Source organism: Stegostoma tigrinum, chromosome 23 (genome assembly GCF_030684315.1).
Source record: "Stegostoma tigrinum isolate sSteTig4 chromosome 23, sSteTig4.hap1, whole genome shotgun sequence".
Classification (NCBI taxonomy): Eukaryota; Metazoa; Chordata; class Chondrichthyes; order Orectolobiformes; family Stegostomatidae; genus Stegostoma; species Stegostoma tigrinum.
The window spans coordinates 760,370-785,035 of record NC_081376.1 but is presented as its reverse complement, the minus strand read 5'-3'; the positions used below and the strand labels follow the sequence as shown (position 1 = coordinate 785,035).

The following is a 24,666-nucleotide window of genomic DNA, read 5'->3' as shown; positions in this document are numbered from 1 at the left end:
CCTACAGTGTGGAAACAGACTCTTCGGCCCAACAAGTCCACACCGCCCCTTGGGGCATCCTACCCAGACCCATCCCCCTGGAACCCACACACCCCTGAACACTACGGGCAATTTAGCACGGCCAATCCACCTAACGTGCACATCTGTGGACTGTGGGAGGAAACTGGAGCACCCGGAGGAAACCCATGCAGACATGGGGAGAATGTGCAAACTCCATACAGTCACCCGAGGCTGGAATCGAACCCGGGTCCCTGGGGCTGTGAGGCTGCAGTGCTAACCACTGAGCCACCGTGCCGCCCCGAATTATTTTGTAGGTTTTCCCTGACAGGCATTCTATGAAGTTAACAATTGCAATGTTACTATGTGGCAGAAGCACCATATCTCGAATACCATAGGAGCAGAGAACATAGAGCAAAGAACAGTACAGGCTCAAAAAGCCTATGCTGACATATACACCCTTCTAAACTAAAAACCCCTTACCTCTCCATACCTCGTATCACTCTGTTGTCTGCCTATTCATGTATCTTAAATGTTGCGATTGTATCTGCCTCCACCACATCCTCTGGCAGCACATTCCAGGCACATACTACCCTCTATGTAAAATACTTCCATCTCACATCTCCTTTAAACTTACTCCCTTTTAGCTTATGCCTGTGTCTTTTGGTAATTGACATTTCTACTCTGGGAAAGACTCAAACCATGCATCGTAATTTTGTGAACTTCTTTCAGGTTTGCCCCTCAGCCTCTGACATTCAAGTGAACATGAACCAAGTTTGTCCAGTCTCTCCTCCCAGCTGATATACTCCAAACCAGGCAACATCCTGGTAAACTGTTTCTCTACCCTCCCCAAAACCTCCACGACCTGTACTCATGGATCCCTCTTAGAAGCATGATAATGCCTCCAAGGGTTCCGCCATTTACTGTATATTTCCTCCAGCATTAGATCTGCCAAAATTTATCACCTCACATTTTTCCAGCTTAAATCCCATCTGCCACCTCTCTGCCCAAGTCTCTAGCCTATCTATATCCTACTGTATCTTCTGCCAATCCTCGTCACTACCTGCACTCCAATCCTTGTGCCATCTGCAAACTCATTAATCAAGCCACCTAGATTCTCCTCCCAACTGTTTGTATACATATATATATAGATGTAAGGGTCCCAGCACTGAACCCTGTGGAATACAGATTTACAGATCTCCAGCCAGAAAAACACCCTTCCACTGCTACTTTCTGTCTTCTATGACCAAGCTGGTTCTGTATCTGTCTTACCAGCTCACCATAGATCTTGTGTGACCTTCTGTGTCAGCCTGCCATGAGGGACCTTCTCAAAGGCCTTGCTAAAGTCCATTTAAATTACATCAAGTGTGCTGCCCTCATCAATCATTTCTGTCACTTCCTCAAAAGACTGCACCAAGTTTGAGAGACATGACCTTCCCAGCACAAAGCTATGCTGACAATTGCTAATAAGTCCAAATTTGTCCAAATGTTAACAAATTGTATCCCTAAGAATCTTCTTCAATAATTTCCCTACCACTGATGTAAAGCTCACCAGCCTGTAACTTCCTGGATCATCCCTGTTGCCCTTCTTAAACACAGGAACAACATTAGCTATTGTCCAGTCCTTGGGGACCCATCCTGTGACTAAAATGGATACAAAAATTTCATTCAAGGCCTCAACAATTTCCTCCCTCACCTCCCTCAATATTCCGGGATAGATCTCATCAGATCTTTGGGACTTTTCTGCCTTTATGCTTTTCAAAACACCCACCATCTTTTTTATATTGCTATGCACTACAATATCAACATAACTCCCCTACACTCACCATACACCATGTCCTTCATTTTTGTGAATATCAATGTAAAGTATGCTTTGAGGACGTCACCTACATGCTCTGTCTCCATGCCTAATTTTTTTTTCTTTGTCCTTGAGTGGACCTACACTCCCCCTAGCTACCCTCTTGCTCCTTAGATATGTATGCGGAACACCTACGCTTGGTTCACTACAAATGACTGCACCTCCCAGTCGTGAACCAATTTAACTCCCCCTCCCACTGCTTGGACGATATGTGCATCCTGGGCATCCTGCAGTGCCATAAGGATGCCACCCAAAGGTTGCAGGAACAGCATCTCATATTGAGCTTGGGAACCCTGCAGCCCAATGATATCAAAGCGGACTTCATAAGTTTCAAAATCTCTCCGCCCCCAACTTTATACCTAAACCAGCCCAGCTCGTCTCCGTCTCCCTAACATGTCCTTCCTCCCATCTATCCACTCCTCCCAGCTCAAGCCCCACCCCCATCTCCTACGTACTAGCTGCATCCTGCCTGCTTGACCTGTCTGTCCTCCCTGGACCGACTATCCCCTCCCTAACTCCCCATCTACACTCACCTTTACTGGCTCCAACTCCACCTCTTTGACCTGTTTGTCTCCTTCCAGCTATCTTCTCCTTTATCCATCTTCTTTCTGCCTCCCCCCTCTCCCTATTTATTTCAGAAACCCCTTCCCCTCCCCCATTTCTGAAGAAGGGTCTTGACCCAAAACGTCAGTTTTCCTACTCCTCTGATGCTGCTTGGCCTGCTGTGTTCATCCAGCTGTACACCATGTTATCTTGAATTTCCTTAATCCTGATTCCCAAGGACATTTCTTGGCCCCTTTTAACTCTGCAGATTCCTTGTTTGAGTTCTTCCTGAATTCTTTGTATTTCTCGAGGGCCCTGTCCGTCTTCACTTTCTTAACCCTAGCCTCCTTTCTCTTTTTGGCTAAGCCCACAATTTCTCTCGTTATCCAAGGTTCCTGAGAACATTGGGGAGGTCACTTTTGGAGTACTGTGTTCAGTTCTGGTTGCCCTGCTATAGGAATGATATTATTAAATTAGAAAGGGTGCAGGAAAAGTTTTACAAGGACATTACCAGGACCGAAGCATTTGAGTTATAAGGAGAGCAGCCTGGTGGTTCAGTGGTTAGCATTGCTGGCTTGCAATGGCAGAGGCCTGGATTCAGTTCCACCCCCAGGCAACTATCTGTGTGAAGTTTGCACATTCTCCTTGTATCTACCTAGGTTTCCTCACACAGTTCAAAGATATGCAGGTTACGTGGATTGGCTATGCGAAATTGCCCATAGTGTGCAGGAATGTGTAGGTTAGGTGGATTAATCATGGAGAATGCAGGGTTATAGGGTAGGGGGTGGGTCTGGGTGGGGGTGCTGTTAGGAGGTTGGTGTGGGCCTGGTAGGCCAGATGGCCTGCTTCCACACTGTAGGGATTTTATGATAGGCTTAAAAGGCTGGGACTTTTTTTCCCTGGGTGTAGGAGGTTGGGGGGGGGGGGGGGGGGGGAGGTTGAACTTATAGAGGTTTATAAAATCATGAGGTGAAGATCCAAGGCCTATAGTGTCCAGGGATGCATAAATTAGGCGAATTAGCCATGGGAAATCCAGGATGACAGGGATAGGGTAGGGGGGGGACGGTGAGCTTGGGTGACGTGCTTTTTGGAGAGTTGGTGTGGACTTGTTGAGCCAAATACTTTGTTACTACGCTGACGGAATTCTATGATTCTATGAAGTTTTCCCTAGGGTTGTGGATTTCAAAACTCATAGGTTTAAGGTGATAGGCGAAAGTTTTAAAAGGGGCCTGAGGGTCAACATTTGACACAGAGGGTGGTTTGTGTATGGAATGAGCTGCCAGAGGAAATGATAGATGCAGTTACAGTTATAACATTTTTTAAAAATTTGGTCAGGTACATGAATAAGATAGGTTTAGAGGGATATGGACCAAGTTCAGGCAAATAGGATTAGTTTAGCTTGGGAAACCTGGTCGACATGGATGGATTGGAACAAAGGGACTGTTTCCGTTTGTATGACTCTATGACTCCTCTGCCATTTCCTGGTTGCCATTTCTATTTCTCCACCCCCTTCCCTGAGGTTCCTATTTAAACATTTAGTAAAGATCTTATCCATTTTATATTATTTGCTATTTTGCCTTCATAGTTTACTTTTTTCCTTGTTAATCCTTGTCCAATTTACCATTAATCTTTGCCACTAATTTTTGACTGTTTTCTCTTTAAATTTGATATTATCCTTAACTTTCTTCGTTAATGATGGTCAGTATCTTGGTGGGACGTGCTTGTGGTATCTGACTGCTGAGCATTGCTGACAGAACACCAAAGCTTGAGTTAGTTCCCTCAAACAGACAGTGAACAAAAGTCATAAAGCAACTGGACACTGGAAGTTGTGAAAAGTCCCCCAAACTGTGTAATAATTTTTCTTTATTCTTTCATGGGAAGTTGGTTTTGCTAGTAAGAACCATCATTTGTTGCCTATCCCTAATTGCTCTTACATTAAGTGGCTTGTTAGACCAGCTCAGATAGCAGTCCAAAGTATGGGTTTGGAGTCACACTTAGGCCAGACAGTGTAGGGACAGAAGTTTCCATACTGTTTAGGGTATTAGTCAATCAGATGAGTCTTTTTATGATAACTGATTACAGTTTCATGGTCACCATCGCTGATAGTAGCTTGCCATTCCAGAATCTACCCAGATTTTTAGCCTGGTTCTCTAAATTATAGCAGCACAATCTCCCTCAAACTGTATTTGTAAATATGGTTAGTAGCACACAGAATTGGAAGAAACTGATCTGGTTTTGTACCTTACTTAATGTCAACTTTGAACCGTCATGCGATGTACTTTTATACATTTTACAAATAAAGAATAAATGTGGCAAAAAAGCACAGTAGGGTCTAATTCACCACATTAATCTGATTTGATTTGATCTGATTTATTACTGTCATGTGTACCCAGCTGTGTGATAAGCGTTGTGTGAATTTTAAAGAATGTCAACCTTCCGTATAGGCCAGTAATGCAGTTTTCATATTTGTGGGCCTAGACTTCTTGGAATGTTCCATTTCATTGTCAAAGTCTGCTTCAAGATTGAAGTGTCAAGTGTTGTTTACAAACAAAATTCTTGCCTCATTGCAGTACAAGGAGGATAGTTTGTGCTGTGTGGTTGGTTTCTTTCCCCTCATTCATTCCAATTCTTCTGTGTAATAGAATATGAGTGAATTTGGGCTGAAGGGAAGCAGCTGCATGAGAAAAGCAAAATTGAATGTAACTTTGTGCAATGAAGGTTTGATGATAAAAACTAAAATTTTAAACCTATGTTTATTCACAGTGATACCAGTAAGGTATTTAAAGCCACTGCTCAGTCAAGGTACATGAAACCGTTGTCAACTCTAACCCCACCTCCCATCCGTCTAGCTGGACCTCTGTTGTTGCAGGTTAGTGGAACACCATCATCACCTTCTATCAGAAAGATAAATATTGCCAATATTAGAAGCCTCAAGTAAAGACAGTCACTGCCAGGAAAAAATGAGCAGTGTTTGTAGGGAGAGACACGGTGTTAACTGGGGCAATCTCAATCAACATGCTGGACAAGATTAAAGGAACAAAGAAGGTGTTTGACAAGGTTCTGCATGGTAGTCTGGTTAGCAAGGTTAGATCATGTGGAATACAGGGATAAACATCCATTTGGATACAGAACTGGCTCGAAGGTAGGAGACAGAGGGTGGTGGAGGATTGCTTTGCAGATTGTGCCACAAGGATCGGTGCTGGGTCCACTACATTTTGTCATTTACTTAAATTATTTGAATGTGAATAGAGGAGGCATAGTTAGTAAGTTTGCAGATGATACCAAAATTGGTGGTATAGCGGAGAGCAAAGGAGGTTATCTCAATGTACAATGGAACCTTAATTAGATGGGCCATTCAGCTGAGGAGTGGCAGATGAAGTTTAATTTTGATAAATTTGAGATGTTTGCATTTTGCATAAATTTGCATTATGGAAAGGCACATCAGGGCAGGACTTATACACTTAATGGTAAGGTCCTGGGTTGTGTTGTTGAACAGAGCCCTTGCAGTGCAAGTTCATAGTCCCTTAAAAGTAGAGTCACAGGTAGACAGGATAGTGAATAAAGCATTTCATATGCTTGCCATTATTGATCAGTGCACTGAGTATAGCAGTTGGGAGGTCATGTTGCGGCTGTACAGGAGATTGATTAGGCCATTTTTGAAAGATTGTATTCAATTCTGGTCTCCCTGCAATAGGAAGGATGTTGTGAAAGTTGAAAGGGATCAGAGCAAATTTATTAGAATGTTGCCAGGGTTGGAGGGTTTGAGCTGTAGGGAGGGGCTGAATGGCCTGGAGCATTAGAGGCTGAGGGGTGATCTTATAGAGGCTTATAAAATCATGTTGGGCATAGATAGAGTGAATAGCCAAGGTGTTTTTCCCAGGGTAGCAAGGTCCAAAACGTGAGGGTATCGGTTTAAGGTAAGAGGGCAAAGATTTAACAGGGACCTAAGGGCAAACTGTTTCACACAGAGGGTGGTGCATGTATAGAATGAGCTGCCAGAGGAGGTAGTGGAGGCTGGTACAACTACAACATTTAAAAGACATCTGGATGGGTAGATTAAAAGGATGGGTTTAGAGGGATATGTGCCAAATTCTGACAAATAGGACTAGATTAATTTAGGACATCTGGTCAAGCTGGACGAGTTGGAATGAAGGGTCTGTTTCCATACAGAATATTTTACGATGCCAGGACACTCAAAATGCTTTACAATCAATGAAGTATTTTTAAGGGCTATCTTCATGGTCACCATTAATGAGACTAAATTTATATTCCAGCTTTATTAATGGAATTCATATTTTATTATCTATCATGGAGATGCGAACTCATATCCCAGAATACTAGCCTGTGCTGTGGACTACAATATAACACTACCATCTCCCACTGTGGGATCATTTACACAAATGGGGGCTGAGTTTAAAGTCTGATCTGACAGTGCAGCACTCCTTCATTGATTACTCTAAAGAGATCTGTAGGTACAGGTTCACAGTATTCACAGGTAGGCAGGGTGGTGAAGAAAGCTTTTGGCATGCTTGCTTTCATCAATCACAGCGTTGAGTACAGAAGTTGGGTCATCTTGTTGTAGCTGTACAAGATGTTGGTGAGGTCACTTTTGGCATATGTAGGTTCCTTGAAGCCCCAGATGGTCTAATGTGGATTAAAATGCCCATGTTTTCGGCCTAAGTTGCAGTGTCTTGTGCGTAAGCAATTGGAAATTTATTGCCTTTGCTATGACTATTTATACAGTCTACAGAAATGAACTATTTTACTACAGAGTGTTCAGTGCACTTTAACCTCAGGCCGGACTCCGACAAGCTCCCTTCTTGTTCTGACCATGTCCTTGTGACATTCTCACTGTGGTTGGGTCGTACTACACACAATGTTTCAAATCTGATGAGTGATCACCCAAGTCTTATCCCTTATTTAACTACAGATGCTGCCTGACCCGCTGAGTTCAAAATCTACTCACCAAAATCAATCCCAAAACAATTATTCCCATTGAACTAATGATAATGGGAACTGCAGCTGCTGGAGAATCCAAGATAACAAAGTGTGAAGCTGGATGAACACAGCAGGCCAAGCAGCATCTCAGGAGTACAAAAGCTGACGTTTCGGGCCTAGACCCTTCATCAGAGAGGGGGATGGGGAGAAGGTTCTGGAATAAATAGGGAGAGAGGGGGAAGCGGACCGAAGATGGAGAGAAAAGAAGATAGATGGAGAGGAGAGTATAGGTGGGGAGGTAGGGAGGGGATAGTCAGTCCAGGGAAGATGGACAGGTCAAGGAGGCGGGATGAGGTAGTAGGTAGGAAATGGAGGTGCGGCTTGAGGTGGGAGGTAGGGATGGGTGAGAGGAAGAACAGGTTAGGGAGGCGGAGACAGGCTAGGCTGGTTTTGGAATGCAGTGGGGGGAGGGGACGAGCTGGGCTATTTTGGGATGCAGTGGGGGAAGGGGAGATTTTGAATCTTGTGAAGTCCATATTGATACCATTGGTCTGCAGGGTTCCCAAGCAGAATATGAGTTGCTGTTCCTGCAACCTTCGGGTGGCATCATTGTGGCACTGCAGGAGGCCCATGATGGACATGTCGCCTGAGGAATGGGAGGGGAAGTTGAAATGGTTCGCGACTGGGAGGTGCAGCTGTTTGTTGCGAACCAAGCGGAGGTATTCTGCAAAGCGGTCCCCAAGCCTCTGCTTGGTTTCCCCAATGTAGAGGAAGCCACAATGGGTACAATGGATACAGTATACCACATTGGCAAATGTGCAGGTGAACATCTGCTTAATATGGAAAGTCATCTTGGGGCCTGGGATGGGGGTGAGGGAGGAGGTGTGGGGTCAAGTGTAGTACTTCCTGTGGTTGCAGGGGAAGGTGCCGGGTGTGGTGGGTTGGAGGGGAGTGTGGAGTGGACAAGGGATTCACGGAGAGAGTGGTCTCTCCAGAAGACAGAGAATGGTGGTGATGGAAAAATGGCTTGGGTGGTGGAGTCAGATTGTAGATGGCGGAAGTGTTGGAGGATGATGCGTTGTATCCGCAGGTTGGTGGGGTGGTATGTGAGAACAAGGGTGATCCTCTTGGGGCGGTTGTGGTGGGGGTGGGGTGTGAGGGATGTGTTGCGGGAAATGCGGGAGACGCGGTCTCCGCTCGGTTCGCAATAAACAATTCACCTCCCAGTCGCGAACCATTTTATCTCCCCCTCCCATTCCTCAGACGACATGTCCACCATGAGCCTCCTGCGGTGCCACAATGATGCCACCCGAAGGTTGCAGGAACAGCAACTCATATTCCGCTTGGGAACCCTGCAGCCCAATGGTATCAATGTGGACTTCACAAGCTTCAAAATCTCCCTTCCCGTCACTGCATCCCCAAACCAGCCCAGCCTGTCTCCGCCTCCCTAACCTGTTCTACCTCTTACCCATCCCTTCCTCCCACCTCAAGCCACACCTCCATTTCCTACCTACTATCTCATCCCGCCTCCTTGACCTGTCCGTCTTCCCTGGACTGACCTATCCCCTCCCCACCTAATACTCTCCTCTCCACCTATCTTCTTTTCTCTCCATCTCCAGTCCGCCTCCCCCTCTCTCCCTATTTATTGCAGAACCCTCTCCCCATCCCCCTCTCTGATGAAGGGTCTAGGCCCGAAATGTCAGCTTTTGTGCTCCTGAGATGCTGCTTGGCCTGCTGTGTTCATCCAGCCTCACACTTTATTCCCAGTGCACTAAACCATGTTTCAAATTAGGACCCTAGCTTGGCCACCTTGCAGCAACATTCCTTCTGAATTAATTTTCATTATTGTGTACGTACTGCTTGTTGCACTGTGTGGCCCTTTTAAGATTGTTTTGCAGTTGTGAATCTAAAGTGACTGTTGATTGCTGTCAGCCTGTTGGTGCCAAACGTTTTATGTTTCAGATTGCTGATTGGCTGCATCTTCGCAGCGCTTGAGGAGGACATCAAGGCGTCTCAACACATTTGTGTTAAGTAAAAACTGCTTGCGCTGCTATTTCTCTGACACCAGCATTGTCTGGAGCTTTCCAATTTTCTTCCTGAAACTATTTCAGAGTCAGACTTGATTCTTTCCTACATTGTCTCATGAACGGAAATGCCTGGATTGTGTTCTGGATCAGATCTGTTTCTCCCCTCCCTTGTCTAATGACTCAAAAGTCAATAATATCGCTCTGCAATTCCCTTGCAGATAACAGCCAACACAGCACCAACAAACAGGTGCCTGGCTTGTGACCTAGGCAGCTGGATCATTTGTTCAGTTTGTAAAAACACTTCTGTTCACATTTCCTGATTTTTAAGTCACTTTTGAATACTTAAAAGTCTGCCAGTCATTACAAGGATCCACAAGGATTAAGCAAAAGCCTGAAAAATATTCTGACATGCCTTATTCGGACCATTCTGCACTCTCAGCAGGAATTAGAATTCCTGTTAGAATTAACCTTTATTGTCACATATACTCAATGATTATAGTGAAAAGTTTGTATGTGGCCACTTACAGCACCAAGTTAGGTACAAAGGTAACTAGGTACAGCCTCCTTCCTTTCAAGATCTTGGATAGTACAGAAATAACAGAAAAGTAGGAGAGCTCATTCCCAGCTGCGTTCCCAAGGAGCTTTGGATTGTAGTATTGTTGCTTCTGTTTTATGAGACAAGGTAATGGATTTTCCAGTTTCTGACCAACTGGATCTCCTGGGAAAAGTGAATGGATGAAAACCAGCTGTCAATTATCTCATGTCTGGAACAGGGCTTTTCCTTTCAAATACCCATTCATTTGAATGTATATATGGAAAATAAGGATGGGCACCTTTGTGGGCATACTGGTTTTATTCACTGCAGCCAGAGCATCTGATATGTGTCAGACACAGGAACTGCAAACTTTATCAAGGGCTGTATTTCCTATTTGTGCTATTGCAAATGCTTAACTCACTCATCAGTTCTCTCAGCACAGTTTTTCACAAATAACATTAAATGTGTTTAAGGCAGACTGAGCAGTGAATTTTTTTGGCTCAGCCTGAGTTGCACCCTGTTCTCTGGAAGGACTCCTGCTATCCACCAGCATCCCTTGTGTTGTCACCTTGTTTAAAATCCCATCTTGCAACCAGAGAAATACTGTCAGCCCATTGCTGCCCTGCATGGCTGCTGACATTTACCCGATACCTGGCAGACGAGAGGAAATTGGTGCCCTGCTGTGTGGACTGGGACCTGGAGGTCCTGCTGGACACAGTCGTGGAAGTCCTTTTCCCCTGGGACCAGCAGTGGAGGCTGCAACACCATAACATGCCAGCCTGGTCTGAGATTTCCACCAGTTAGAGCAGTCTGAGCTGTCTGGAGGAATTCACAGCACTGTAGGAAGAAGGTCATTAAGCCTTTCAACTCTGTCAGCATAAGTACCACCATCTTCTCTTTGCTACCTCACACTCACTGTCTCTCTACTACTGCACCCACCTCCCAGCAAGGCCCATGCTCTGCCACTCTCACTATTGCCTACAACATTATCCCTCACTCACCAACACCCATCCTGACCTTCAACACCACTAACCCTGCATGCCCTCTGTGCTGCCTATTCAGTCACTCAGGTACCTCCCCACCTGCAGCAACAGCTGTACCACTCACTTTCATCCCCCTAATACCTACCTCTCTCTTATTCAGGAGGGAAGAAGTCCCCAAAAGAGTAGAAAGACTGAAAATGTGCGTGGTGGCTGCCCAACATTTGGCTCCTCACCTCTTATGTGGAGGGGATCCTGACTGACTGCCCCATGTTGCTGACTGAGCATGTCCAAATTCTTGGACTGGTATCACAGGCTGCCCGTGACCTACCAAGCTGGATCCTGACTGTGGCAAGCATCCTGCCTTTGTGCGTGCACTAAATTGCAAGGGAAAACAGCAGTAATTTGAACCTGAGGTAATGGGAACTGCAGATGCTGGAGATTCCAAGATAATAAAATGTGAGGCTGGATGAACACAGCAGGCCAAGCAGCATCTCAGGAGCACAAAAGCTGACGTTTCGGGCCTAGACCCTTCATCAGAGAGCCACAAAAGCTGACGTTTCGGGCCTAGACCCTTCATCAGAGAGGCATCTCTGATGAAGGGTCTAGACCCGAAACGTCAGCTTTTGTGCTCCTGAGATGCTGCTTGGCCTGCTGTGTTCATCCAGCCTCACATTTTATTATCTAGTAATTTGAACCTGGTATCTCTGGCTGGGAGGGCATAGGACGAAAAAGCTTGACAAAGCAGGGATGCTGGGAACATCAGAGTAGGCTCAGAGTGAGCGATTGCTGTGACAGTGAATGAAGATCCTGGAAATGCAGCCTGATCCAGTCCACGAGCTGGGTGAATGTCCCTGAGCATACAATGTCCTAGCTGCAGTGTTACAATGAGATTTACTGGGGCAGCGCAAGGTGCGGTGCTGAAGGGCAGAAACATCTTGTAAGTGGATCATAGATGGCCATGAGGGTTCTTAGAGGCTGGCACATGTAGGACGTCAGTGATCAGAGTTGGGTGCATGTGTCCAACAACAACAGAAACACGCCGGTAGTGAAGGAGTCCCATGGGGTCCTACTCACAAAAAGATTTTCTGTTCCGGAAGCTGAGGAGAGTGCTGATACCACGGGGAGTGCAGTCAGAGCCAGGCAGCTAGCACCACAAGGGCCTGACTGCACAGGAGGGAAGGAAGAAGAAGGCAAGAGTGGTAGCGATGAGGATTAATTAGCTAGGGGGACAGACAGACATTTTAGCAGCTGATGTGACTCCAGGATAGTGTGTTGCCAGGGTCAGGGACGTCATTTAGCAGTTACAGGGCATCCTGAAGAGAAAGTGTTAAGACAGAAGTTCTGGCATACATTGGTACCAATTATCTAGGCAGAACGAGGAATGAAGTCTTGCATCAAGAGTTCAGGGAACGAGGCAGCAGGATAAGAAACAGGACCTTGAAAGTAGTAATCTCAGGATTACTTCTGTTGCTAAGTGTTAGCATGTACAAAAATGGGAAAATAGAGCAGATGAATGAGTGGCAGAAATATGTTGTCCAGGAGGGAGGGTTTTGGATTCCTGGATCACTGGGAGCATTACTGGAGAAAGTGTGACCTCTGTCAGTGGGACAGTCTGTACCTGAACTGGAATGGGACTAATATCTTTGCAGGATGGTTTGCTGTTGCCATGGGTGGAGTTTAAACTCATTCAGCAGGGGCATAGGACACAGTGAGTTAGATCAATAATGACACAGCATAATTTAGAAAAGTACCAAGGCAGAGTGGATTCAGCCGTGTGGTATCTCTCGGGAGTAGGGCAAGGCTGGATGGCCTCTAATGCCAAGGTATTCGAGGTAAGACAGATGAGTTACAGTGCAGATTGACACATAGAACTGTAATGTTGTTGACATCACAGAGACATGGTTGACGGAGGGACAAGACTGACAACCCAATATTCCAGGGTCTAGGATCTTCAGGCAGTTCAGAGAAGGGTATAAAAGTGGAGGTGGTGTCACATTATTAGTTAGTGAGTCAATTTCTGCAGTAAGGAGGAATGATATCTCGGAAGGATTGTCAAATGAGATTTTGTGGTAGAACTTGGAAATAAAAAGGGGTAATCACATTTTGTGGGTAGAACTTAGAAATAAAAATGGGGCAATTGAAGAGCAGATATGTAGACAATTCACTAAGACATGTAGAAATAATACAGGGTTATTACATTAGAGGATTTCAACTACCCTAATATTAATTGGAATAGTGGCACAGTGGCTCAGTGGTTAGCACTGCTGCTTCACAGCACCAGGGACCCAGGTTCAATGCTACCCTTGGGCAACTGTCTGTGTGGAGCTTGCTTGTTCTCCCCATGTCTGTGTGGGTTTCCACTGGGTGCTGTGGTTTCCTCCCACAGTCCAAAGTTGTGCAAGGTAGGTGGATTGGCCATGCTAAATTATCCATAGTGTTCAGGAATGTGTAGGTTAGGTGCATTAGCCATGGAAAATGTAGAGTAACAAGGATGGGTCTGGGTGGGATGCTCTTTGGAGTGTCAGTGTGGACTTATTGGGCCAAATGACCTGTTTCCACATTGTATGGATTCAATAGTATAATGGGTTTAGAGAGGGTAGATTTCTTGAAATATAAACAGGAGTACTTTTTATGTCAACATGTAGATGGTCTGACAAGGAATGGTGCAGTATTAGACCTAATTTTGGGGAATTAACCTGGACAGGCATTCAAGCTGACAGTGTGGTGCGGGGGTGGGGTGTACATTTTAGTGATAGCAACAAATCTGTAAGTTTTAAGTTTGTTTTGGAAAATGGAGAAAAATGGTTTCCTAGAAAGTGTTTTGGATTGGGATAGAGCAGACTTAACAAAAACAAAGCTAGATCTGGCCAAAGTAGACTGGAACAGCTACTTTAGGGAAAATCTACTGCAGAACAGTGGGAGGTGTTCAAAATGGAGAGGGGAGAGTACAGGCCTAAAATATGCCTTTAGGTGAAATGTAGAAGCAACAAACCCAGAGAGCCATGGACATCTCGGAATATTCAGGACTGGATAAAACGGAAAAGGAAGATGTAACACAGGCACAAAGGCAACAAAACAACAGAGGCCACTGAGGATTATGGAAAGTGAAGGGGGGTTATCTCAAAATAATTTAGAAGAGCAAAGAGGGGATAAGGGAAAATGCTGGTGGGCAAGATTTGGTAGAATCCCAAGATATTCTGCAAGTATATCAAGAAGAAGGGAATAACCAGGGAAAGAGTAGGGCCCATTAAGGACAAAGGGAGAAATCAGTGTGTCAAGCCAAAGGACAATGGTAGAGTGTTAAATGAGTGTATCACTCTGTCTTTACTCAAGAGAAGGAGACTCTAAGAATGGAATTTGAGAAGATGAACTCTGAGGTTCTTGAGCAGACTAATCGAAGATGTGAGAAAATATTGAGGATATGGTAGGTTTAAAAGTGGACCCATATTCCAAGTCTGTATCCCAGGCTATTGTTGTAGATAAGGGAGGAAATTACAGGGGCTGTAACCGAATATTCAAGTTGTCTCTGGCCATTAGGGAGGTACCAGAGGACTGGAGGACAACTCATGTGGCTCCACTTTACAAGAAGGGTGGTAGAGATAGGCCAGGGAACTATAGACCAGTCAGTCTAACATCAATGGTAAAGAAACTATTGGAGAAAATAGTAAAGGAGAAAATTGATCTCCACTTCAAAAGGCAAGGTTTGATCAGGGATAGTCAGCATGACTTTGTCAGAGGGAAGTCATGGCTAACAAATCTCATGGAATTTTTTGAGGAGTTGATCAAGTGTTTGGAGACAGAGGGTGGTGGTGGAAGGATGTTGGCATAACTGCAGCCCGATGTATGGTGTTGTGCTACAGGGTTCAATGCTGGGTCCCTTATTGCCTCTGATATTCATAAATGATGCATCTGAGAAGATAGGGGGATTATAAGTAAATATGTGAATGACACAAAGATTGACCGGATGGTTAACAGTGAGGAGGAGGGATAAAATGGATTGATCAGAGGGACAGATCAGTGGCAGATGGAATTTAACCTTGATTAATATGAAGTGATGTACTTTGGAAGAAGTAACAAGACAAGGGAGTACTCAATGAATGGCAGGACACTAGGAAGCTTAGAGGAACAGAAGGATCTTGGGCTGCTTGTCCATAGATCGCTGATGGTGGCTGGATAGGTTAATAGGGTAATTATGAAAACATATGGGACACTTGCCTTTCTTAGTCATGGCATAGATCATGAGAGTAGGGAGGTCATGCTGTACAGAAGTTGGTCCTGCTGCAGCCATTCTGGTTACCATACTATGGGAAGGTTGTGATTGCATGTGAGGAAGTGCAGAGGAGATTCACTAGGATGTTGCCTGGGATGGAGTTTTTGAGCTATAAAATAAAAAAGAAGCAATCACTTTGATGGGATTATACTCTCCATGTATTTCTCACATCATGGCACTCTCTCCTTGCTCTTTTCACATCATTATTTTCTCTCCATACTCTTCTCATCTCATTGTGCTCTCTCTTTGTGCTTCTCACATCATTGAGCTCTCTCTGCGCCCTCCTTACACCATTGACTTCTCCTCACACTATTGAGCTCTCTTCACACCATTAAGCTTTCTCCGTGTTCTCCTCACACCATTGAACTCTCTCTCTGCTCTCCTTACACCCATGTGCTCTCCACTTGACCTCACATCATTACACTCTCTCCTTGCTCTTCTTACATTATTACACTTTTTCTTTGCCCCTCTCACATTATTACACTCTCTCCTTGCCCTTCTCAAGTCAATGCACTGTCTCCTTGCTCTCTTCACATCATTGCACACTCTCATTGCTAATTTCACATCACTATACTCATTCTACAGTACAAATCTGATTTTCAGTGAGGACATTTGCAGACCAGAAAACATCGCACGATGTTTTACTACCACTCAAGGGCTTTCTTCAGAACAGTTTTTTGTGCTGGGAAATCTTCTTGGTGTAAACTAAAAGCATTTGCAAAATTCTTAGAGATAGTAGGAACTGCTGATTACTTATTCCTGTCTTTCCTCACGTTTCATTCGCATAAAATAAAAGAGATGAGTGGCGATAGCAGAGAGATGCAACATTGAGCCTTGAAGGTGTGGAGGTTGTGCAGGGAGTGACAGGAATCAGGGACAGTGGATATTAGATATATGAAGGCAGGAAATGAAGGAGCTGGGAAAAGTTGAAGTGGATAGGCATGGGCAAGCTGGAGAAAGAATAATGCATCAGGGACTGAGTGGAGAACTGACCTGACCTGGGCAGATGAAAGGACAGTGTAAGGGTAATGGGAAGAATAAAGTTTAAAGGGAACATAACTGATGCAATCTATCACAACTTACTTAATTTCTTTGGCCTAGGTAAGAAGTATGAAACTTTTTACAAGCATACAAACAAGGAGCATGAGTAGGCCATTCAGCCCCTCAAATCTGCTCTACCATCCAATGGCCAATCTGATTGCAACTTCAAATCCATATTCTCACCTAGCCCTGACAACCCCTCATCCCCTTTGATTAAGAAGAATCTATGTATCACACTCTAAAAATATGCAAGGACTCTGTTTCCGCCACCTTGCCAGGAAGTTTCCAAGACATATAATCCTCTGTGAGAAAAAACATTTACCTCATCTGAAAGGGCAGCTCTGATTTTTAAACTGACCCTTAGCTCCAGATTCTCCCGTTAGAGGACTCCACATCTACTCTGCCTAGGCACCTCAGGGTTGTATATGTTTCAATCAAGTAAATCTTACACTTGTAATTTCCGTGGATACAGGCCCTTCCCCGTGCTATCTTTCCTCATAAATCAACACACTCATTCTAGGTATTAACCCAGTAAACATTGAATAGTTACCAATAGAGGTTAGTACTGTTGCCATACAGCCCCAGGGACCTGCGTTTGATTCCATCCTCAGGCAACAGTGCATGTGGAGTTTGCACATTCTCCCCATGTCTGCATGGTTTTCCTCTGGGTGCTCTGGTTTCTTTCCACAAACTGAAGATTTACAGGTAGGTGGATTGATGTAGTGTCCAGGGATATGCAGATTAAGTGGATTAGACATGGGAAATGTAGGGTAGAGCGGTGGGTTTGGATGGGAAGCTCTTCAGGGGGTTGGGGTGAACTCAATGGACGAAATGGCTTGCTTCCACACAGTAGGGATTCTATTCTTCTATGCATTTACATGCCCCCTTATATAAGGAGACCAATACTGTACACATTACTCCTGATGTGATCTCACCAGTGCCGTATATAACTGAACCTGCCTGCTGTTGTAGTCAATTCCCCTCACAATTGATGATAACATTCTATAGCTTTCCTGATTATTTGTTGTACCTGCTAACTAAACATTTGAGATTCATAATAGATACACCCTGGTCTCCCTGAATCTCAGAGTTCTGAAAGAACTCATCATTTAGACAATATGCTTTTTTATTATTCTTCTTGCCAAAAGGGGCAATTCCAAAATTTCCCATATTACTCCATTTGCCAAGTCATTGTCCACTCACTTAACCTGTCTATATCCCTGTGCATCATCATAATGTTCTCTTCACAACTTACTTTCCTACCTTTCTTTGTATCGTCAGTAAATTTGACAACCATACCTTCGAATCCTTCATCGAAATCATTTATAGAAATTGTGAAGAATTGAGTCACCAGCCCTGAGCCCTGAGCACACTATCCAATGACACCCTGCCAACCTGAAGAAGACATTGCAGGCCTGCACTCTTTGCTTCCTGTTAGTGAGTCAATCTTCTATCAATTCCAACATGCTATCCTGACATCATGATTTTCTATTTTCAGCAATAACCTGTGCTGTGGCATTTTATGAAATGCTTTCTGGAAATCTAAGTAAAATATGTCCACTGATTCCCCGTTGTGCAAGCACTTGTTACATCAACAAAGAACTTCAGTAGATTGGTTAAACATGATTTTCCTTTTACAAAACCATGTTGATTCCTACTCTGAAGGACATCACTGGACTCAAAGCATTAACTCTGTTTGTCTCTCCACAGATGCTGTCAAACCTACCAAGTTTCTCTGGCAAATTTCTGTTTTTACCATGTTGAGTCTACCACATTACCTTGAACCTATCCAAGTGCCCTGCTATAATATATTCAGTAATAGCTTTTGACATTTTCCCTTTGACAAACATTAAGCTTGACTATAAGTTTTCTGCTTTCAATCTTACTCTCTGAATAATGGAGTTACTTTTTTTTAACCATCCAATCTAATAAGACTGTCCCTAAATCAATAGAATTTTGGAATATTAAAACCAACACATCAACTGTTGCATTAGCCAATTACTTTAAGACCATAGGATGAAGGCACTTAGTAACCCACAGTTCCAACAATTTACTCAGTGCCACTTCTCTGGTGATTGTGATTTTCCTGAGTTCCTCCTTCCTTTCCACTTCCTGATATGTTGCTGCTTCTGGGATATTACCCATAATTCTCAATAGCAAAGGCTGATGCAAAATACTTATTTGAATTAGTTGTCATTTCCCTATTCCCCTCATTAATACTCCAGTGTCACTTTTGTTATGGCACAGGGATAGCAAGAAAATCTCACTATCACTCGATTTGTAACACAGTGAAATTAAACTTCAATGGCAACAAAAATTGTTCAATTATCCTTAGCTGGACTTTACAAATGACAGATCTTAGGCAATGTTTATAACTTAAACAGGAATTACTGATTTATTTTTAATAATGTAACTTCAGCAAAGTGTAGATTAACAGCAAGGTAACCTAATTAATAGCTAAAATCTAAAGCCCAATCTTATTTGATTATTATCCTCACTTACACAGACAGACGGACACAGTTAAAGGATAAATTAAAAGAAAATAAAAGGATTTTAATTTGCCAGTTCAATAAACAGTTTGAAATGATGGATACCAAGCCTTCATGAAATCCTTGGACAATGAGTTATTCACAGGTATAAAGAACTATGTATCTAGCTTTTGTTCTCAAGTTCCTGTTTAACACAAAGTGTTTCAGCAACTATGTAGAGAAATGTATTTAGTTCTTACAGACTGGATTTTTTTTTCAACAATTCAATGAAGACAGATTGGAAAACAAAACAGCACAGCCTTGCTAAGTTTCCATAAATCACAGTGCCTCTTGTCAAAACCCAATTTGAACTCTTTTACCTCTTTTTAATCAGCATTCTTTGTGGTTTGCTGGTTAGCACCGGTCCTCCCTTGATCCACCAATTCAACATCCAAAACAGCTGCAGCCCTGAGCATAGCAACAGCTCAGTGCCAGTTCATCTACAGTGTCCTTAGATGAGTAATTAAGATCAGTAACTAAGTTCTTCAGGCTGGTTCTCAACAGAAGTCATCTGTCTTTGTTCTCTTCTTTTTAAAACAAGCTGATGTTCAAAATTCAGTTCTTAACATGAATATGCAAGGAATGGAGGGATATGAACCAAGGGCAACCAGAAGGATTTAGTTTAATTTGGCATCATGTTCAGCAGAACATTATGGGCTGAAGGGCCCATTCGGATGCTGTACTGTTCTATGTCCTAACTTCAACTCAGTTCCAAACAAAAAAAATTGTAGAAATAAGAAAAAAGTGATAATCTCTGCAGTTTCTACAGGATCATGCACTGTTTACACTTTTTTTTATAATAGTTATTGAAACTATTACTACCTGTTTTTATATTTCTGCTTGTTTTCTCTCTGACTCTAATTTTTTTGTCTTTATTAATCTTCTAATCATATTTTTCTGTTCATTCCAAGTTTCTGACCTGACACCTGTCTTTGCACAATTATACTCTTCAACTTTAAATTTGATTACATTTTTTTTAAATCCCCAGTAGGTCAGAAGTACACTCAATACCTCAGAGAGAGAGGTCTCTGTAATCTCTGCTGCAACTCTAAATTGATTTCACTGCAGCCAGAGAGCACATCAACCATATGTAAGTAACCTTAAGGTCAGAAAAATTGACCAGGGTTAGATTAGATTAGATTAAATTAGATTCCCTACAGTGTGGAAACAGGCCCTTCAGCCCAACAAGTCCACACCGCCCCTTCCAGCATCCCACCCAGACGTAGACCCATCCCCTATAACTCACTTGCCCCTGAACACTATGGGCAATTTAGCACGGCCGATCCACCTAGCCTGCACATCTTTGGACTGTGGGAGGAAACCGGAGCACCCGGAGGAAACCCACGCAGACACGGGGAGAATGTGCAAACTCCACACAGAAGTTACCTGAGGCTGAAATCGAACTCCGGTCCCTGGCGCTGTGAGGCTACAGTGCTAACCACTGAGCCACCGTGCTGCCCCCACCTAGACAACTTAGGAGCAACTAGACACCCCATTCCACCTTAAGATTGGTCTCCATACTGCATAAAGAAAAAATCTAGAATATTCTTCTGTATCGTAACCAAGTTTTCCGATCATTATTGCTTCTGATCCGGATTCCAAGAAACCCTGTGAATCAGCCTTGGGACTGTTTAATTTTCACCCAACTGTTGCCTGCATTGCAGTAGTCAACTGTTGTAAGAACATGATCATTCTTTCCCTGTGAGTCATAAGGTAGCAACAGACAATAGAAACCTGCCATAATGTGTAGAGCTGGATGAACACAGCAGGCCAAACAGCATCTTGGGAGTAGGAAAGCTGATGTTTCGGGCCTAGACCGCTGATGAAGGGTCTAGGCCAGAAACATCACCTTTCTTGCTTCTAAAATGCTGCTTGGCCTGCTGTGTTCATCCAGCTCTACACCATGTTATCTCGGATTCTCCAGCATCTGCAGCTCCTATTATCTCTGATAGAACCTGCCTCCAGCTTTACCAGCAAAATCGAACTTGTAATTTCATTGCTGACTTATCCATTTACTCAAATATTAATCTCGTGATAATTTATACATTTATTCTGTGTGGTTTCCCAGAACATTCTTATTTTATCAGTTAGACTGCATACTTTGTCTGGCAAATAAATCTTTCTGTCCAGACCCTACTCTTCAGGTTCTGTTGTATGAGCTTTAGGTAAATCTTCCACTCAATCTAGTTCAATAAATTATGGTTTTGTTTGCAGTCAACAGTGCCATTTTTAAACTGGAGCTTTCACAAACACAAGATGGTCAGGAAATTGATGGCAGCGAGTCTTTAGGTATTACTATAAATCAGGTTCCTCTTGCATCTAAACAGCAGAGTGTGCCTGGAGTTAAAAAGCTTCTTCCACAGCTTATTGAGCAATATTTCTTTGAGTCTAATAGAATCATAGAGCTGTACAGCATGGAAACACACCCTTCAGTCCAACTCGCCCATGCCAAACGAATATCCTGAATTAATCTAGTCCTCTTTTCCAGCATTTATCCCATATCCCTCTTAACTCTTTCTATTCATGTACCCATCCAGATGCTTTTAAATGTTGTAATTGTTCCCATCTCCACCACTTCCTCCAGCAACTCATTCCATATATGCACCACCCTCTGCATGAAAATGTGGCCCCTTAGGTCCCTTTAAAATCCTTTCCGTCTCATCTGAAATCTGTGCCATCTAGTTTTGGACTCCCCTACGCTGGAGTAAAGACCTTGACCATTCAGCCTATCTATTCCCCTCATTTTTTTATAAACCTAAATTAGGTCACCACCTCAGCCTCCTGCACTCCAGGGAAAATAGTTCCAGCCTATTCAATTTCTCCCTATAGCCCAAAACATCCAACCCTGGCAATATTTTTGTAAATCTTTTCTGCACCCTTTCAAGTTTAACGAAGTGCTTCCTATCACAAGTAGACCAGAACTGATCATAGGATTCCAAAAGTGGCCTAACCAATGGAGTCAATAAAAATGTCACTACTAAGTGAATATTGTCTTCAGTGTTTCTGTCTATTTGTCCTTGACAGAAACAGAGTCTGATCAGCTTGAAAGAACGGAGCCGCAGTTGGCAGTCCAACACACCATCTGAAGCAGGTAGCAGTAAATCAGAATTCCATATTGTAGACAGGCAGCAAAGCCCAGGGAAGCTCCAAGAGGTTGTCACAGGGACAAAAAGCATCTCTGTCATAGCAGCTAAGCGGCAATCACAAACAAATGTGGCTGACTCGGTGCTGGTACCCACAAGAGAAAAGGAAAGGAACATTCTGTACACTCACTCACTGGAGGAGACCAAGGAGAACCCAGTTCCAGTAGATGCAAAGACAAACATACTAAACACTAAGATGAGATCAGTTGTCAATTCTGATCATCTCATGGCCGAGATGGGAGTGAACACCTTCAGGAAAAAACAAGAGTTCAGCAGTCCCCATCCCCCATCCCCACCTGAGTCTTGTACTAATATAAAAGGACTGAGAAAGACCGAACAAAGGGAAGATTCTACCAACAGAAATGCAAGGAAGAAGCAATCCCGATCATTTGAAGTGAATTCCCAGGGGGTAAGACAGAAATATTTGTATAAAACTTTGTCATCATTTTTCAGGAACTTACTGTCTATCATACAGTAAATTAAACTTAAACAGAAATTTATGAATCTAAATTCCTCAAAGAAATGCAGATGGGCCATAATTAATTTTTATCCAGCATTTTATCAAAGAACATTGAAGAATTTTATGTAATAAGCCACATTTTTAGCCAGCTAATCATCTTAAAAAAGTGAAGCGCAGAAACTAATGTGCTTTAAGCAAAAATGAGATGAGTGACCAACCCATCTGTTTACAGATAGTACTGGTGGAAGAGGGAATGTTTTCAGCTATTATCAGTAGAAGGGGAATGTTTTGGTGTGGTACTAGTGGAGGAGGACTGCTTTCGGAAGGTAATGGTGAAGAGAGAATGTTTTCAAGAGATAACGGTGGAGATAGAATGTTTTCAGGTGGTACCCTTGGAGAGGAATAACACAGTGTGGAGCTTGAGGAACATAGCAGGCCAGGCAGCATTACAGGAACAGGACACTTGACGTTTCAGGTCAGGACCCTTCTTCAGAAAATGATTTTGGGTGGTACTGGTGCAGGTGGAATGTTTGCCAGGAGAACTGAGAGCACTTAAGAAAATAAATATCATTGTCTTATATATTTAATTGACTTGAGGGAAGACTCTTGGTCCCAATAATTAAAGACAATAATTTGGATGCTGACAATTAAAAGTCTGACGGATTTGTTGAAGGGCACATAGAGAGGGGTTTGTTGGTTCATTTGGCATGGGTGTAATGCAGAATACCAGTTACAGAACTGAACTGTACTGGCTGAGGTAGCTCCTGGGGCCTACATCCCTGTCTTGCCTCACTTCTTAGTGATACAATGGCATAAGCGATGATAGCCAACTTTCAGGCATCAAGATCTGTAAGTGGAGATAGGGTAGAACAACTGCTGGAAAGAATGACATATATGATCATTTGGACAAATTGGCATTTCTTTGAAAATCCCAGGATGGCTTCAGACTCTTAGTGAACTCATTTGATTTCATCGAGGAATTAACCGCGAATTGTGGATGAGGGCAATGGAGTAGATGTTAGGCTTCAACCTGACAATGGGGCTACAGTCCAAAAGCTTGTGATTTCAAATAAACCTGTTGGACTATAATATAGTGTTGGGTGATGTAATCTGGATGAAGCATTGACTGAACCATTCACAAATTTAGTGAGGCGTACAGAAATATGCATGCAAGTTTGGAATTTGGAATGATGAAATAGACAGATATAGATATTCTTGAAGAATTAAGTTTTAATCATTCAAATGTTACATTAGACATTAGTGTTGAGGAAACTGCAGACCTGTGTATGCAATGCGCTAAAGTTACAATAGGAATCAAGGCCATAAATCATTCATATGGTATCATGAGGCTATTGAGAAAGTAAACAGTTTCAGATAATGTTACAAGATTGGATATAAAGTTACAAATGTTATACTTAGTCTCTGTTTGGCTTTGGTATCTTTCCTGGGGAGTATGATGCCCTGCATGACAAGGGATAGATAGTTAGTTTCTGGAGAAAGTTCAGAGGAGGATAATTAAAATATGTTCTGGGAAGCGTCAGATTGAACTCAAAACATTACCCCGGTGTTTCTGTTTCTACAAATGCTGCCAGACTTGCTGAATTTCTCCAGCACAGCTTTTAATCATGGTTAAAATGATGCCCAGTCTTTCAAATTTTAATTTTCAAGACAGTCAAACTATATTGGAGATACTTTCATTAGTGAAGTGAAGGCTTGAGGGAAATACCATTGAGTTCATCAAAATGAGGAAGGGATTAAATTCTGTTCAAACAGAAGTCTGCTAATTCTGGGACAGTAAAAGATGAACCGAGAATGGTAATAATACAGTTAACTTGCTTTGCCCATTCTATTCATTTGGAGAAACCAGTTAGGATGGGATGGGGATGTATGGGAACAGACAAATAAAGAACATAGCACTTGTTAGATGTTGGGAAGCATTTTTTTTTACAGAAAATCATTGTTCCCTCTCATTACTGAAGTGATGAGGCTCACCTGCATCTTTTCAGAAGCTGGATAATTCATCTTATAGCAGACAAAATAAACTTTCCATCCAGCTACAGATTACTTTTGTGATTTCTTGTCTGTCCTGTAGGTGATTGCAACTTAAATTGATGGTTTATATTACTGTGCTATGTCAGGACATGGGGTCAATTTAGGTTGGCTTGTTAGAGCCCTTGATGATTTTTCCATTATTTTTATTTTATTCTTTTATCAATTTTCGTTTGGGGCTGTTACTTGATAACTGTGTGCATTAAGCGTGACTTTTGGACAGAGTGTAACAGCTTGTGTTAAAGTGGAAACAGACCAAGCAAATGTTTGTTTATTCATGAAGCCAGGCCTGGA

General features: G+C 43.0%; 1 protein-coding gene across 4 annotated transcripts in view; it reads left to right on the top strand.

The window, feature by feature from the left end:
• Positions 1 to 24,666, top strand: part of si:dkey-26i13.8 (kinesin-like protein KIF19) — a 291,207-nt gene that overhangs the window by 227,998 nt on the left and 38,543 nt on the right. For all 4 annotated transcript variants that reach the window (XM_048552702.2, XM_048552699.2, XM_048552698.2 and 1 more), the window contains exon 16: positions 5,162 to 5,267. In XM_048552702.2, coding sequence (XP_048408659.1) covers positions 5,162 to 5,267 — 106 coding nt within the window. The remainder of the gene's footprint in view (positions 1 to 5,161; positions 5,268 to 24,666) is intronic.